This window comes from Olea europaea, chromosome 14 (assembly GCF_002742605.1).
Source record: "Olea europaea var. sylvestris chromosome 14, O_europaea_v1, whole genome shotgun sequence".
NCBI lineage: Eukaryota > Viridiplantae > Streptophyta > Magnoliopsida > Lamiales > Oleaceae > Olea > Olea europaea.
This window is the reverse complement of record NC_036250.1, coordinates 1,927,701-1,946,555: the sequence shown is the minus strand read 5'-3', so window position 1 is coordinate 1,946,555 and position 18,855 is coordinate 1,927,701. Positions and strand designations below refer to the sequence as shown.

The 18,855-nt window shown below is 35.9% G+C and overlaps 2 protein-coding genes across 2 annotated transcripts; both read left to right on the top strand.

The window, feature by feature from the left end:
• On the top strand, positions 1-2,990 carry LOC111408748 (sm-like protein LSM3A). The gene is made up of 3 exons (XM_023038510.1): positions 1-382; positions 1,036-1,131; positions 2,670-2,990. The coding sequence occupies exons 1-3, from the start codon at positions 266-268 to the stop codon at positions 2,748-2,750; spliced, it is 294 nt and encodes a 97-aa protein (XP_022894278.1). The 5' UTR covers positions 1-265; the 3' UTR covers positions 2,751-2,990.
• Positions 2,991-4,778: 1,788 nt separating this feature from the next.
• LOC111408747 (ubiquitin carboxyl-terminal hydrolase MINDY-3-like) lies at positions 4,779-17,926 on the top strand. The gene is made up of 7 exons (XM_023038509.1): positions 4,779-5,502; positions 8,208-8,286; positions 14,601-14,749; positions 15,314-15,437; positions 15,661-15,846; positions 16,537-16,608; positions 16,719-17,926. Exons 1-7 carry the CDS (start codon positions 5,075-5,077, stop codon positions 17,529-17,531), a joined length of 1,851 nt encoding a protein of 616 aa, XP_022894277.1. The 5' UTR covers positions 4,779-5,074; the 3' UTR covers positions 17,532-17,926.
• The last annotated feature ends 929 nt before the right edge of the window (positions 17,927-18,855 follow it).

Sequence of the window (18,855 nt, the reverse complement as noted above, 5' to 3'; positions counted from 1 at the left end):
ATAGGCAAAACGAAAAATCTCCCATGAGCCCCAATGTACCAGGCCGGAATTTCTCGCCTCGTACCCGCCCGATTACCAGATTAACAAATTAATTCCCACTCCATTCAGGACGAAATCTGCGACATTTTTGCCATCCAACTCAAAAGGGGATTTATGCTCTGGAAGTTAACAAGACAAGACAAATTAGGTTTTTAGTTGAATATTATTATTAGTACGGAATTCTCTTCATCGAAATACAAAGCAACAAAGGAAGGAAAATCCAAGAATGGGAAGCGAAGAGGAGAGCGCAGTGAAGGAGCCATTGGACCTCATCCGCCTCAGTCTCGATGAGCGCATTTACGTCAAGCTCCGTCATGACCGCGAGCTTCGCGGCAAGCTCCATGTCCGTTTTTCTTCTTTTCTATATGTTTATTGCGTGCGTGCGTGTGTGTGTTGCGTGTGTTAGAGATGATTGTTAGTGTACTGGAGAGTGCAAGGAAAAAAAAAGACTGAAATTTGATTGATGGAAGGTGGGCGAGGGATTAGGGTTGTGTTAATTATGATCTTTCCGTTAATTGGGATCACTTGTCAAGGTAAAATTAATGTTTCTTTGTATTTTTTTCTGCATCTCTCTTTTATGTATCTCACTTTCTTGTACTTTTTTAAATGTTATGGCATCAAAATGCTATCTGATGAGTCCCAAGTAATAGCAAGATCTGTAAAAGAAGCTCTGATGTGTTGGAAAAACTAAAATTGGAGGTGATACTGTGTGCTTTGAAGTGAATGATTCATTTACAAATCTTGATTTCTTCAACAGGAATAAGAGAGTCCTAAATGGCCTTAGCATGGCTTATTATCCATTGTTATTTATGCATCTTTGCATGTTGAACAAATGTTTTTGAACGTCTATTATAATATAAGACTTCTTGTTATTAGTTTCATGTATTATTTTCCTTCTTAATGATTTGGGAGGGTGTTTAAAGTTTGGTAGTTTAGTTGTCTTTTTTAGTTGGAAAGTGGCATGCATAATATTGTTTTATGATATGAATTTGGCAGGCCTATGATCAGCATTTGAATATGATTCTTGGTGATGTTGAAGAGATAGTTACATCTGTGGAAATTGATGATGAGACATACGAGGAGATTGTCCGGGTATGCTATAATGTTATGGATTTTCTATTTTTACTTTTTTCTTCTAGTTTTTCCTTATTTATCCTCAAGCATATAAGAGAGTAGTACCACAATTTAAATAGTGTGGCTTACATGGTTTTGAATTTCAACATTACCTTGGAGCTAAGCCAGATAAATGTATTCTCTTACTTGTTGTGGTGGTCAGTTTAGAAGTAGAATCATTTCAATAACGGCTGAAATTAGTCTGGCTTGATTGATTTGTGAACTAGTTCAGATTTTGTGAACAGTCTTCTAGATATTTTGTTGCCTACTTAAAATTGAAGGTGCACCTGATTTAGAAGTTCATTATCTAGAATTTAGATCAAATGAAATTAGGATCATAACCGACACTCCGTTTTTGTTAACAATCAATCCTTCTCTGGACAAATTCGGCCAGTTAAAACTGGTATGGTTGTACAATTACCAAACTAGGATTGTACAATTTGAACCCAGTTCCTAGTAAAATGAGTTTAAGGATTTTCACATACTACGTCACCTCCTGAATTGGTTATAATTTGGGAAGAAAGAAAAACCTATCCTATTTCCCCTGCCGCATGCCACACTGAAACTGGTCTTTCAAGATCCAGTGGTCTTAGTATTCTGGGTGTGGCATGGCTGTGATGTATGTAGGGAGACAGAATACTGTTACATTAAGCAGATTGAGGGTTAGACACATCAAAAAGCGATTTTGGAGTTTTTACAGGGTAAAAGTGACTTATGGATGCAAGTGGTGGGATCAAGATTCAGTGGACTAACGGGCATTTTATATAGAAGGCAGAATTTTGTTTTCACAGTATGAAGAATTGCTACTAATGTCTGAAATAGGTGGAATATTGAATAAGTGTCCTTGTGGATGACGGGTATACTAAGTTTGATTATAAGTATTCTTACCTGACAGATCTTGTTACATCCCTTTTATAGGGATGCATGTATTAATTAATGAAAAAATGAAGCCATGCTGTTGAACTATGGGTCGGCTGTCATATTTTCTTAATCCTGAATGGAGATTATCCGTCAAGGGAAAATTAGGTAGTCCTAGAACTTAGAACTGTTTTTACATATCTATTTTGATACGTTCCGATTCTCTTTGATCCTTATGTATGTTTTTGCCAGCCTTGTACCCTTCAGTGCTTGATTACAGATTTGCCCTCAGTTGATAGAGAAGGAAATCTGAATATTGACAATCTTGTTCGCTGATCAGCTAGAATATGAAGTTATGTGCAACTCTGATTTATATTGTATTAGATACCCCTCAAATAATGCCCATGCTTACCATCAAATTGGTTCTTTAATAAGACGTGAATGTAGATATTAAAAACAAGTTGCGAACAGCAAAATGAATTGTCCTGTGAGCAGGAAAGGCTCTAATTGTGCTATTTCACCCTTGGGACACAAATTGAAGTATATCTGGTTAAATTAATAACTAGGAACTAGTAATTAGTTTCGTGGTTAATTAATAGCTCATCTGATACTGTTTTCGTGTATGTGGTTTCTGATATTAAGTTGGATTATTGTTGCAGACCACGAGGCGTACAGTGCCGTTTCTGTTTGTCAGAGGAGACGGTGTCATCTTGGTTTCACCTCCATTAAGGACAGCCTGATTAAGACTTCTAGTTACTGACCTCTCTGAGGTTAACCAAATTGTCGTAACGTGTAATACTACACTCGCTATTTTCCAATTTGTATTGGTGCTTATTCATGCAACTAGAACTGATTGAACTTTGAGAATTATGTGTATTTTGAGGTTAAGACCATCATGTTTAGCTGCTATCTTTGGCATGCGAGTAAAGATTGAAATGGATATGGTGAGCTCAAGATTTGATAAAATCAAGTTTTGCTTACGTCTGATATCTCAATTACCAAGGACCACCATACTTATGGTCGTTGTGTTGATGGATGTCTCTCCAGGTGCCAATGTTGCACGATTGAGGCTAATCATTTTCGGTCAAATATATTTTTTTATGCATAGGACTATTCACTTATTAAATACATGTTTTGCAGAACACATAACTTATAATCACTGAAGTTCCAAACATCCATGAACATAGCTTGATGATATGTCTTCTCAATTGTTATCTCGAAACCTTTTAGTTTTGTAGGATTTTACATATCTACATGCGAGTTGAAATTTATAAATATTGAATCAAGATGATACCAAACGATCAAATGATATAATCAACTAGGTCATTAATTTTATCAACAAGTATTTCTTGGTACGATACCAATTACCCCAACAATACAACAAATTTGTGATTTATGGTATACGTATCTTGATAGTTCAAGGATATAATTTTTCCACGCTCGTCTTATTTCTAATAGACTTTTCTTCATTTTCTATTTACATTTGTATTTTGGTCATGATATTCTTCATATGTTAAAGAAAAACGTGCTGAATAATTAAATATAATTCACACCCGTAATTACTGCTGGAAATCTTTTCGTTTTGGTAAGTTGTAATATATATTACTAAAATCAGATTATCAAAATAATATGCGGATTGTGTAGTAATTGTTATCCTATAAATACCACACTGACATAATGGAAGCTTATAGAAAATAACAAAATATCACAAAATCTCGAACTTGTTGATTTTAAAGATCGAATACAAAAAAAGAGAGAATAATTTTGAGAATCGTCTCAAGATTCTTTATTTAATTCAAAAATTAATTACAAATTGTATTTAAAGCAGTAAATAAATTTTGAATGATAACGAGTAGCTTTAGATAACGATAAGAATAAAAGATTAAATTAAACTCTAAAGGGAATTAAAATTCTAATTTAATTAAAAATTAAGAAAATTATCCCGAATAATGAAAAATGAATTTTTGGAGCCTTAAACGATGGAATTGGGCTGAAACAAACACAAACATCTCCAAAAATGGACACTTAAAATTTTTTTCAACCTCGGTTTCTACTTTTTTATGAACCCGTATGTGTACAGTGTGTGTGTGTGTATATATATATATATTTATTATTTATTTATTTTTCGCATCATCTACACATCCCTTCTCTAGAACATGGTTGTCTAAGTTTAGAAAGTCCATGTATAAGTAAATGAATTATGCTACAAAAACCGGCCTAAAAATAGATACAAAAACGAGGGGACACATGTTGGAACATAGATGGACAATTTGAAAAATAAAAATATCAAACACCAACTAACAATTGTCAAGTTGGTCTGTCTTTTTGTTCCTTTTGTCATCATTATTTAATAAGTTTCAAAATAAATATTATAAATATTTTTTACTTAATAATAAGAAGCTTAGCCAAACATGCACCAAACACAGAGAAAAAGTAGTTGTCAGAATTAAGGCTTAGAGCTTGTTTGTTACAAATTTTAAGTCAATTAAAATTAATTTTTGATTATTATTTTACTATTTCAATCATCATTTTTGAACTCTTCTCTCACAGGTAGAACCCATTTTATTTTTGATGGTCAAAAAATCAATTATTAAAATCCCTATCAAATAAGCACTTAAGCATTCCCGACATCCCAATATTTATTCAAATTACTCTCTTACCCTCACCTCCACCGCACATTTTTGTATTCTGTGTATACCTTCCTCGGGGACACAATAGTCATTTGAGAAAAAGCCCTCCATCTTCAGCGTAAAAGCATCAAGATTTATCTGATACGCTGTCGTTTTATTGTCTCTCTCATCCCCCTGACATTTCCGTTATTATTTTCAATTTAAATCGATGCATTCCATCCATTTTTCGAGTTGAATTGGATTTCTATATACGTATGTATATACGCGTATCAGGTATTTATATACAGTTGGATCAAGGAATCGAATTGAGCTTTCTTTATCAAAAGAAAACCCTAGTTATTCAGATAAAGATGAAATGTTGAGTTGTATTTTGTCAAAAGGATCGAATTTTTCATCGGATCTGTCAATATATATATAACTGTATATACCTACAAATGGCGGATCTAGAAGAGGAGGATTTGAAGATGGCGTTGAGAATGAGCATGCAGCAGCACGAATCTCCGGAGCCGAAGAGGAGCAAACCGGAGGATGACTCCGGAGAAACTCCAGAGGAATCACCGGAAGTAAAGAATCGACGATTGCAGCGAGAATTGATGGCCGCTGCAGCAGAGAAGAGGATGTCGGCAACCAAAAGTTCTGCGGCATCTGTTCTGAAGAGCGCGGAGAGTGTGAAGGAAGTGAAAATTAGTGGTTCTGAAGATGAGGGAAAGGATAAGATTGTTAATTTGGAGAAATGCAAGGACAAGATTGGGAATTTGGGGACAGAGTTATCCTCGGTGGAAGCAAACCATCTATTTGCTATGATATTTGGGAATGAAGTTAGTAAAGATGTTCTTGCACAGTGGAGTAATCAGGGCATTAGGTAAAATTATTTAAATAAGAAGTTTTAACTCTTTGAATATATGCTTGATAGTAACTTTCTGCTATAGTCTGTTGATTGATTGAATACTTGTATAGGAGTAGTATAATCTGTTGATTGATTGAATACTTTTATAGGAGTAGTTATTTAAGGTAACTGAGAAAAGTTCAAATTTTGTGATTGAGGTATGATGTCTGAAGAAAAGCAGAGGAAATAATTGCTACACTGCTTTGCTAAGCAGGGTTTTAGAAACATAGCTATGGAGACTCACAAAAATGGATTTTTGCCCAGGGTTTAGTTTTAACGTTGTTGGTACAAAGGTGTATTATTTATTGTATCTGTTTATGGGCGATAGCCATGTATTTCCTCATTAATTACTAGTCATAACTCACCCCTTTTCATAAGATTTTAATGCTGTGAATCTGTAATCTTTAGCTGCGTGCTTGGGTCTGTGTCATGAAATTCAAGGGTTAAATATATTTTGGCATGGTCATCAAAAAACTTTGCAAGTTAATAATTGAAAAAGTGCACACATAATTAATCAAGTCACTTTACTACTTCGAACAGAATGCTTTCATTGTTGTGCTAAACTGGAAAATTTTTGTTATTTTTGCTCAAGTATGGTTTGTGTGGACAATAGCTTTGGTGCTTGTAGAACTCTCAAATTAGTAGGGGGATCAAGACCATTAATTGGTAGAGGCGTAGGTCTCTAGAATGAGTAGATGGACCTCAAAATAAAACATGAGGGAGGAATAGCTCTCTCAAATTAGTAGGAAGACTCAACCATTAATTGATAGAGGCGTAAATCTCCCACATGAGTAGGTGGATATCAAAACCATAAATTCGTAGAAGTGTAAATGTGTCCACATTGCAGGTGGACCTCAAAATAAGAAATTGATAGAGATGTAAATCTCTCAAATTAGTAGCGGGGCTCAAAATCATTAATTGGTGGTGGCGCAAATCTCTAGAATGAGTAGGTGGAGCTCAAAAGGAATTAGTAGAGGGGTAACTCTATCAAATTAGTAGGAGGACTCGTAACAATTAATTGATAGGCGTAAATCTCTCACATGAATAGGTGGATTTCAAAACCATATATTCATAGAGCTGTAAATCTCTTGACATTGTAGTACCTTAAAACCAAAAACTAGAGATGTAGATTTCTCAAATTAGTAGGGGGACTTACAACCATTGGTTTCTAGGGGAATAAATCTCTCAAACGAGTAGGTGGACCTCAAAACAAAATGATAGAAGCTTAGATCTTTCAAATTTGTAGGTGGACTCTTAAACATTGATAGGAGCGTAAATCTCTTACATGAGTAGGTCCTCTAAATTAAAAATTGATAGAGACGTAGATCACTCAAAGTAGTACGTGGACTCAACAATTAATAGGTAGGAGCAGAAATCTCTCATATAAGTAGATGAACCTCAAAACGAAATTGATAGAGGCATAGCTCTCTCAAATTAGTAGGGAATTAAAAGCCATTAAATGATAGGGGCATAAATCATCACGTAGGTAAACCTCAAAACAAAAAATTGATAGAGGCATAGATCTCTCAAATTAGTAGGGTACTCAAAACCATTAATTGGTAGGGGTGTAAATATCTCAAATACGTAGGTGGACCTCAAAACTATAAATTGATAGACATGTAAACTTTTGACTGAGTAGGTAGACTTCAAAACTCATAATTGATAGAGATATAGGTCGCTAAATGAGTACGTGGTCCCCAAAACTATACATTGATATAGGAATAAATCTCTCGATGAGTAAAGGGACCTCGAAACCTAATATTGATAGAGGCATCAATAGGTCGACTCTAAACTACGAATTGGTAGAGGTGTAACTCTCTCACATATGAAGGTGATCTTCAAAACCAAAAATTTATGAAAAGGGGGGACTTGGAGAGACAATTGAAATTATCTTCATTTACCAGGTGAACGTGTTTGGAGGTTCTTCCTTATTCTTAATAGTAGACAGATAGCAGGAAAAAGCTTTCTAATAACAGCATTTGCTAAAAGTATCATTCAAATAATGGCTTTAATTTTCTAAGTTTGAAATCTTAACTTTCATGGACATCTTAACTGGTGATGTAAGAATGATATACAGTGAGGTGTGACAGACATAATAACTGTTCCAAATTTCCAGTGATAACGCACTTAAAATGCTCACAGACGGAAGACTTTACAACAATCATCTTCAAATGCTTATAATATGTCATAATATTTGTTCTCAATGGGGTTGTTTACAGTTGGCAATTGACACATTTGAACATCTAAACTTATCAAGCCATTTATGTTATTGAGATTGTTTACAAACAGAGGCTGATTAAATTGACTCATATTCATGAGTCATGTTGTATGTCTAACTATCGCTTGTTATTTGTTCATATTCATCCTGGATCCCATTTTCTGACCTTACGGCTTGTATAGACTTCATTATGATTTATTATTATGGAACTAATGCTATGGGAATCCACATTGTAATGGTTGACCTTTCTATATACGTATAAAACATGCCTAGTTGTACATGCTTGCGATTATGCATTCATGTGTTGACATAAGCACATTACTGTTGCTACCATGTCTTCATTGTACCCAAGTTATCTGCATACTTCATTATTCTGTTTCTGTGATTTCATTTACCTCTGTCTCCTGTTCTACTTGCTTGTCCATGTAGCTTTTCTAATGCCTTGGGAAATCTTTCCTTCTAGGTTTAGCCCTGATCCAGAAACATCTATGGGGCTCGTGCAGCATGAAGGCGGGCCTTGTGGTGTGTTAGCAGCCATACAAGTAATTGTTTGATTTCTTACTTCGACACTAAATCCAATCTTAATTGTACAAAGTTTATCATATAAGTGCAAGTGTTGTGTTTTTGTGTTTGCTTAGACTGGATCGACACTATCTTTTCATAGTTTCTGAGTATGTTTGAAGAAAACTATATGATGCTGTTATGCATGAAAGGAGATATGTTCTGGTTCACTTTAAATGGAATTCACTTGGCTTCCAGAACGATATATGTACCTCATCCTTCAAGATCGATTTCGGGTTGAAATTGATTTCTTGAACAGTGAAATCACTACTGGAATTCAATTGAATTTTATGTCAAGATCCCCGTGAAACTTTAGAGGTATTAAATCCCATAGGATAGTTCCTTATGTCAATACTAGGAATATGATTCCCAAGTTTCAGACAATAATGAAGGTTTAGTCCTTGCACGCACAAAAAAATATAAATAAATAAATAAAATTTATTATAGATTTGAATTTGTTTAAACTCCCTACGTTAAAGGATTTTCAATTGGAATTTGAATTTGACAAAGCTAAAATATGAAAGATCAGAACCTCTAAATCTCGATGGTGAGCATGCCTATTCCATGGAGTGTTAAAATCTTTTAACTTTTGGATTGAATCTATAATTATTCATTGGACATCTTTCTATATCGTCTAGCATTTATTAACATTGGTAGTTGGCCTATTTATAGACTTCATGTTTTCAAGTCTTGTACATTATGTTGGCAAATATGGATTTTGATTATTTTTTGTAAACTAATTTCCCATAATCCATATTACCTTTTTGATGCGGACATCTCGGCCCATCTCGGCCTATTTATTTTTACTTCATGTTATTTAATCATGTCTTTTTCACTTTATTGGACTTGTCTAGCGGGTCTAGTCCAAGCCCATGAATGTTAGGTTTTATTCTACTATTTATATGATTTTCAGTTGTAATTACGAGGAGACGATGATGGAATGAAATGTTATTGTGTTTGGCTTGCAGCCGTTTCCTCCCTTGCTTCCCCTGGTTTTCTTCTCTGGTTCTCCCCCCTTTCTCTCCGGTCTTCTCCCCCCTTTCTTGTTGCCTTCTTGGGATTCTTCTTCTGGTCCCTTCTTTCATCCTGCATCAAAGTGGTATTAGAGCTAAACACTGGTTTCTTTGGTTTCTTTCGTCAAGGTTTTGTTTAAATTTTCTCATCGGAACATCTACTGAAACCTAACTGACTATACAAACCACCCCGTTGCCGTCTTCATCTATTACCTATACACTGACCAAATTCCTAGCAACCATCTGCTGCAGTCCCCACTGCAATCAAACTCCCTACTTCATATTCACCATACTTCAAACCGGTTATAGCAAAATCCAAAACCTCCTCCTGCCTGCAACTGTTGACTATCAACTCACCACCTATATAACCCCACTAAGCAATAACCGCCCATAATCAATAGAACCCTACAACCGCACAACCCGTCACCACCAAAATTTAGCAATTTATTGTGCGAAGTCACTTACCTAACACCATCGGCCCGTTACCAAACCGCCACCAATCAAGATTACAAAATCCATCCCCCCAAATCAGTAGTTGTCGCCTCCTCTTCAGCTGTTTTAAACCTCTACAACAACCTACACCTTCGATTTAAGCCACCGTCTCAACCACCACTCCGTGCTAGCAGAATCCGCCACCGCCGACTTCATCTCTAAGCCCAACCTGCTGTCAATCCACTGCCGACTGCCCTTGACCTGCGACTTAGGAAGACAACAGAAGAATCGGGCCCCAGATTTTGGAGCAAAGGGATGCTGGTCTCTATTTTCATCCTCCGCCTCAATTGTATTTGGGTTTGTTTATGTTTATATAAAAGTGTAATTTGATTATTAATTGGGGGGGGGGGGGGACAGAAAAATGAAAAAAAAGAAAAGAAAAGAAAAGAAAAAGAAACGTCTTTTCTATTATTTACAGGTACATCTTTTATTCTGGTTGATCTGGCTTGGCTATTTCGACGACCGAAAGGGAAGTTCTTGTTTATTATTGGTTTATATTACTGTTTCATTTTGAAATTGCATTAATTGAATTTTTGTGCTGCCGCGACCTATTTTTTTTTTTTTTTATCTAAACTCACATAATTGGATCCATTAACCTCGTTAAATCTCACTTTAACTTGCCTATTTTATGTGATTAGGTTTTGACTAATATTTGACCATTGCATTATTATTTTACATATACCAGCAGTACTAGCTTGTTGTATATAATTTTAATCTCAAAATTTATTAAAAAAAAAAAAGAAGAAGATAAAATGCTCAAATTGTTTTTTTTTTTCCATTGCTTGCACTTTTGTTTATTGATCTCTCTATTGCACATCATTTAGTTGTTAATACAATGCATATAGTTGCATAGTGGTCGTCCTATCACTTCTAGTTCCAATACCTTAAACATGGACCCCTCACAATTTGATGCACTTACCCAACAAATAGCTGCTATTCAAACTCAAATGACCGTTACTTTTGAAAAGAGTAAGGCTCTATCTTCTAATTTAAACAACTTTAAACAAATCCCTAGTTCAACTGATGTTCATAAATTTAAAGTTTCCCATAATAGGCATTATCATCATCAACATAGTGATAAAAAATGCTTTAGATACGATCATAGGGGTAGAGATCAGGTTCGTGAGCGAGAACGAGATAATTTTGAAATTTTTACTCAATGGAATGCCCTTAAATAAGGAAATCAACTAGTGACGGAGTATATCACACAATTTGAGGAATTTCGAATCAAATGTCATTTCATTGAGGATGAAACCTCGACTTTGAGTAGGTTTAGCCAAGGTCTGAGAGATGATTTTAGGCGCGAGCTTTTCCTTCAAAGTGTCACTACTCTTAATCAAGCTTACTCTTTAGCTTGAAATTATGAGTTGATTATTAATACTCCATATGAAAAGTATGGTCATCGTCGTTCACCCATCCCATTCGCTCCATCTCACCATAAGCCTATCATAAAGTCTTCCCCGTCCAATGTTCCTTCCATTTGGAAAAATAATTGTAAAGATCGTGATAGTCCAAAGCCTTCTTCTCCATATAGAAGGCGTATTGACAATCGTCATTCTGTTTCCTTGGCTCAACTTCCTCTCGTTAAATCCCTTTTAGGACCTCCCTCGTCTAATATTCTTCCAATCAATAAGGGTAAAATTTTTGAAACTCCAAGGACTTCTTCTCATTTGCTATGCATCAGCTGTAAGGACTTTGGTCACATTTCTTCCAAATGTCCTAATCGAACCTTAGTCATGGAAAAACGAAAGAATGTAATAGATGAGCCATTAGAAGATCTAGTTTATGCACCTAAACTTGAAGATTTTGATGACTTGGGTGATAGTGAGGACACTTAGGTGGAATCCAGACACTTCTCGAGACTTTAGATACTATATCCCTTATCTCCGATAGTTCTCGATCACATGTTATACATCATACCCTTACCCAAGTTAAAGAGCTTGATGATGTCACTAGTCACCCTTGGAGAATCCAGTCGCCTGTGGTTAGCACTGAATCGAAATTCTCCACTACTGGGCAACCTCAAACTGATGGTCAAAACAAAATTGCTAACCAAAATCTTGACAATTTATTACAGTCTCTAGTCCGGAAAAATCTTGGGAATTGGGACTTGATCCCACCAACCGTTCAAGTTGCATATAACAATCCTGTGAACTGATCTTTAGGTCTAAATCCCTTTGAAGTCATCCATGGTTGTGAATCTAGGAAACCTTTAGATCTTATTCCCATGCACCCACATGCTTGTGTGTCCATGTCAGTTGAGGTAGTTGTATCACATTTTCATAGCTTGCATATTGAGATCAATAAACAATTTGAAGCAAGTAAAGCATTATATAAACCTCAAGCTGATTGGCATAAACAACATTTTGAATTTAATATTTGGGATTATGTTATAATGCTGGTCATTTTAAAATTTCAAAGCATGTTGGTCCAAATGCATATGTCACAAATGACCTTTTATCACATTATGACCACCACCCTATTTTATTTGTTACGGACTTCGATGCTTACAAAGGCTATTTTAGCTCCTCCGATTACCCGTTTTTACTTCCACATGAGAATTCCCACGCTGAATCTTTTGCCACGTTTGCTTCAATTCCACCTATCACAGCACACAAAAATAAAATTGATGTTATTTTAGATGAACAAATTGTGTTGACCAATGATAGAGAGATTCAGTGCTTTCTTGTTTATTGGATGGATCGACTTGATTCTGATGATACATGGATTCCCAAAGAGAGACTTCACAAACGCGAGCCAGATTCTTTGAAACTTTATAAGAGTCAACAAAATCCTCATTCGCCTAGGTTATCTTGGTCAGCTCATGTTTTTTGCGGATAATCTACAACTGGCGTTGTCATCATTTGTGGAGTTTCGATATTTGATTTGTCGGAAAGATCGTCCTCCATGGAATGTCTTGAAGCATTTTTGGTATCATATCTACTGCAGCCTTTCGTGATTTGACCACTCAACAGAGTCGAGTTTTTCTCCCATCCTAGGAGAGTTGATGTTCTCGGCCAATTTATTTTTACTTCATGTTATTTAATTATGTCTTTTTTCATTTTATTGGACTTGTCTAGGGGGTTTAGTCCAAGCCCATGAATGTTAGGTTTTATTCTACTATTTATATGATTTTCAGTTGTAATTACGGGGAGACGATGATGGAATGAAATGTTATTGTGTTTGGCTTGCAGCCGTTTCCTCCCTTGCTTCCCCTTCCCTTCCCCTGGTTTTCTTCTCCGGTTCTCCCCGCTTTCTCTCCGGTCTTCTCCCCCCTTTCTTGCTGCCTTCTTCTTGGAATTCTTCTTCAGGTCCCTTCTTTCATCCTGCATCACTTTCCTAGCTTTATATCCAGTATTTAGTCTAACTTAGAAACTTTGCATTCTGCAAGTTCTGTCATGTGGATGGTTGAGGCCATTTATTTGTAATTCAATGCCAAAAACACGACAATATCTGTTCCACATTCCTACATTTTATTTGGATACACCTGACCATCATTCACTTCTTGAAGACCACTGTTTATTTCTTTTAATTAATTGGCCTTGAATTTCCATAAATTTAATGTTTGCAAACTACGCATTGAATTAAGGAAGGGGGTGTTTCAATAATGATTTCTAAAGCCACTTGTCGACATTAAAATGATCGAAAGGAAACTACATATGATTATTACTTATAAAGACTATAAAAAAAGGACGAGAGAATTGAAGAAAGTTTGGATATCTTCTGAGCACAGCAAAATCTTGATCTTAAATTCATTCGATAAATTTATGTAAATTAAAATTTAGGAATTTCTGCATAACATATATTTTTTTTAATAATGACATCCCAATTTAGTATAGAAAACTCAGTACCTAACATAAATAATCACTTTAGTTGTTAATATTCCAAGCCTGAGTTTTACAATTGATTGCTCAAGGCTGGCTTGATTCCTCCTCGAGCACTAACTTGAGTTGAAACCTTCTCTTGATTTCTTATTTGTCAACCTTAAATTTGCTTTAATTGCTGAACCGAAGATAAGAGTGAGGGCTCTTATGTTCATACTTGTGTTCTTATTTATTAGCTTAGTGCTAGATATATTGATGAATTTTGGAAAACATGGTTTGTTAGCTACTGAACTGATCTAGAATGAGCTTCTACAAGGTGATATTAGGTTGAAATTCTAGCAGCTTGATTCAATTATTAACCTTACCTAAATATCCATTTAGCTTCATCTAAAACCATATAACTTCCAGTTTTGTTCTGTGCCGAACATTGGTTTGCTTCCTGGTGCTCTGTAAATATTCCCATTGACTATAAACTCACCACTTAGACGCCTTTTTTCCTTTTGCTTATTCACCAATTGTATATGATCTTTCGTCAGATGTGATGAAACTAGGAATTCGAAGGTTCAGTGTTTTATAACTCAAGATTATGTTTCAGGAAGACTGTTGAGAAAGCCATTGTTTGAGTCCATCTACCATAGACGCTAGAACTTGTTGCTAGAGAGATGAGCAATCACTCATTAGTCATCTTTGCCACAAGTAATTTAATGTCTAAAATACATGAAGTGTGTTAATCTCTCGTATCCAAGTGGTGTGGGCATATTTAACCTAGTTTCCAGGATTTATCATTGTTGATGGGATGGTTTCTGCAAAGCAATTTTTATACAAGCGAACAGGGTTTTCGATTAAACCAAAGTGTTATAATGATGAATAATTTGTCCTATAGTTGGTGTGTGATTTTAAGGTTAATGAATGCATGTCTTACGTTGTATAGTCTTCTGCTAACAAAACATTCTGTTGGCTATGCAGGCTTTTGTACTCAAATATCTTCTATTTCCTTCAGAGGAATCTGAAGTTGCGCCGAACATGTCAACAAGTTTGGGTTTGAGAAGAGTGTCCAAGAATGAATATGTCACGGGAGATATTTTTTCATCTCTTTCCAAAGACAAAAAATCAAGGTCATGGATCTCTTTATTTGCCATCATTTTAACGATTAGACTTGGTTTTACTTTCAACTTAGTTCCAGTGCCAGAACTTAAAAGAGGGAAAAACTACACAATCTAGAAAAGTTATTATTGAATCCAAACTTTGTTATGCCTTTTCTTGTGACACTTATTTACTAGTAATTGTTTTGATTAATTCTATCAGCTTATATTTTGATATGGTTTTCACTTTCTCCACCATTGTCACGTAACAAAATCTGATAACATAATTTTTTTTTCACATTGATTCACATATCAGAGTTAGGTATTTTGTATCAACCTGAATTTCACCTTGAGCCAAAATTTTCATTTGTACACTGAAACAGAATCTAAGTTTAAACAAAATTTTGCACAACTATTCTGAACCACAATACAGGATCTTGTATTTTCTTGAATGAGGCATCATCTAGCAGTCTTACCTACTGTGATTAACTGGAAAGTAATGCTAGCTCATTTGGAAGATTTTGGTTCTCTTTCTTTTACTCACTGGTCTCTTTCCATTACTGAAACTTGTTTGTAAAATTTACTGCTTCTAAACAGAGCCTTGGTGAGGAGTATGAGTGAGATACTCTTTCTATGTGGAAGTAATGAAAAAACTGTAATATCAACCCTAAATATTCTTGATGGTGATATTGAGGGGTCTGTTGAATGCCTGGAGGATGAGGTAAGCATAGTTACTTTTCCACACACATGTAACATTTGATTGGGTTATGAAGTGGAATCATGCAGTTACATCATCTTCATTGATCTCTTTTATGAAAAACTACTACTGATTATGCTAATACTACTCGTGCTTTGAAGTTGCGCACTATTATGTCGGGTAGGAAATATGTTAAGATTGCAATATTTGTCCCTTCTTTTTGCAATTGTTCTGTCTTATTACACAGGCTATTGCAAAAGCACTTGAAGATCTTTCAATTGATTCTGGCTCAGACTTGCGGAAGGTACTGAGAGTTCACACATGCACTTCGCGCTCAAATGCATTTCAGAAGCTTCGATTAATGCTCCCTGCTTTCCGTAGTCGTATGGGAGCATTGCTTTTTCTAATATCTGCCTTGCTTTCTAGAGGACTGGTACGTTGATATATTATATACACTGGTTTTTTCTTGAGATTGTTCTTACTTTTATTAATCGGAAAATAATACTGGTTTCTCATTCACAACATGTGGAATTAATTCAACATCTAAAGGATAGAGGCAATTACCGTGTCATGTCATGAACAGAGATAATTATAATATACTCAAAAATTGACCCTTTTTTTTTTAAAATTCATTGCTTTTCTTTATGCTGTTGTGATGTTCTTATTTTGTTAGATTAATTTGTCAAACATCCAGCAGCTGGGACAGGAAAAGTTTCTAGGCATGGTGTGGTTTTTAGATTTTATTTGATTTAACCATTGCTAGTGAAAGGAGAATATTTTAATTTTTTTTTTCCCGAAGTTATATATATCATACTATAGCTACTATTTTCCTGTTCAAAAACCCAGGTGTGTGTTTTGTTTTTTTCACTATTGTAACTAAGAAAAGCTTCGGACATACATTGATTGAACATGGACGTGCCTTTATTTGGTGTGCTAAAAGGAAATCTGGTCAAGTCCCCCTTGGTTAAAATCTTAGCGTCTATTCTAAAGTTAACTGGAACAAAGTTTTAGATAGTTTACATGCCTCTGTGCACTACATATTATTTTTTGGTTATTTACATTAACCTTTTGTTTTGTCATTGATGTGACTAGTGCATTTATTTATGCTTCAAAAACCATTTAGGACAACGTTCAAACAGATAGGGATGACCCCAGTCAACCATTGGTAACTGCTCCATTTGGGCATGCATCACAGGTATTTATAGATCGATGAAAATTTCATTAGATCGTTCTCAGTACGAGAACTTGATATCCTACACTTTCAACTGCCCTTGATGATCCCTAAACGTGACTTTTCTCAAACAGGAAATTGTAAACCTACTGCTTTCTGGAAAAGCTGCTGCTAATGTGTTTGATGGGAGGATGGACTTAGGCGGTGGCATGTTTGTGAATGGCATCTCTACACCTGTGGAAGTTGGATTCCTCACTCTGCTAGAGTCCCTCAATTTTTGTAAGGTTGGCCAGTATCTGAAATGTCCAAGGTGGCCAATATGGGTAGTGGGAAGTGAATCTCATTATACGGTGTTATTTGCTCTTGATAACAAAGTCCAGGACGAAAACGAACTTGAAAGTAGAGAATCACAAATCCGGAGAGCATTTGATGCCCAAGACCAAAGTGGAGGTGGTGGGTTCATTAGTGTGGAAGGCTTCCATCAAGTCCTAAAAGAAACAAGCATTAACCTTCCGTCTGAGAAGCTTGAGCATCTATGTGGCATGGGTTTTATTGTCTGGAGTGAATTTTGGCAGGTTCTCTTGGATATAGACAAGAGTTTAGGTGGTGTGAAGGATTCGTCTGGATTGATGGGTAAGAAGGTCTTTGATCTTTACCACTTTAACGGGATAGCAAAATCAATTGTGAACGGCAGCCAGGCATCATCTGGAGCTGAAAATCCGATACAACGACCTAGACTAACAAAATTGAGAGTTTCAGTTCCCCCAAGGTGGACGCCAGAGGAATTTATGGCAAATGTATCAGCAGCGCCTTCTGGCGAGAAACAGAATTCGGTTGAAGTATCTAAACCTGAGCCTGCTCAACATGCGCCGTTGGTCGACTGCATTAGAACTCGCTGGAATCGTGCGGTTTGCAATTGGGAAGGGGATGCACCTAGTATTGTCTGATTGAAGTAATTAGTTTATGTGCATTGTTGGTGTGGGATATGGACAAGCATATCGTTTAGGTGTGAAGAGAGCTGACGCTATTTGAGATAAGGATTTCCAAAACCAGCAAGAGTAGGTGTAACCCCCTTCAATTTTCCATCTGAAACACAGGTTTAGCTTTAATGCTGTAGCATTTACAGTCCAATTTGATTTAAAACATATCCAATTCAAAGGATTGTGAATATTTTTACATAATACATTTTCTTGTGTAACTTTTGGACTACATTCAGCTTTGGTTATTGATTATGAAGTTCTTTTAAATAGGTCAGGATTTGTTGTAACTAAAAATATCTCCCCCAGCCCTTATAACTGTGATGTCTCTTTACACATGTAAGCCCTTTTACAAGTTTTTAGCAGACATGGTATTTGTCTTGGTGGTATATTTTGTTTTGTTTCTTCATAAGAAGAATGTGGCATCTAAGGCCACGTATCCCGGTTCCGTTGGCCGATTTTGCATGTCTAGAAATTTTTTTAGTAGGCACTACCAAAATCAAAACAATGCAGTAAATGACTTTTTTCTTCATTAATCAAAACTTTACACACTTACTAATTAATATAAAAAAAAAGAAAAAAAGACGATCACTTGCGGATCCAAGATGAATATTGAGCACGGGGCCGTGAGAATGGCCGCTCAAATCCCGCACGGGCAGCTGCCACTGAATACCGCCTTTGGAAACAATTACTAAAAGGCTTAGCCATACTTGTGACATTATAACATCTACGTTACTATACATATTAATATAACATAGTGTATATATATATATATATATATATTCAGACAAGGTCAAGAAAAGAAACCCTTCCTTTGAGTCTTTTACCAACTAATGCAATATTTCAACCCCATACGTAGTATATTATTTCAAATCTTGGAACCTACTCATGCGCGCGCGCGCGCGCACACACACACACACACTCTCTCTCTCTCTCCTCCCCACACCCCCCCCCCTCAATTATTTTTCTTCCCAAAACTTATTAGCCCTCTTCTGAGATGGCTAAAAAGCCTCTAATAATGCCCACTATGTTGATATTACTAGTCACTATGTTAATATTTCAGCAGGTTGATCAAGTTCACAGTGCTAGGCATACACGATTTCTTAAGGTTAAGCCTAAATCTTTCGTTCTGCCGGGCAACTTCTTAGGGTTTTTGCCGGAAGGAATGCCGGTGCCACCTTCAGGTCCTTCGAGGAAGCACAATGACATTGGATTACAGGGCTGCCAGGGGTCACCTTAAAGATGTAATGTATAGATTTACATAATTACATAAAGCCACGTGGCACTATCCCTT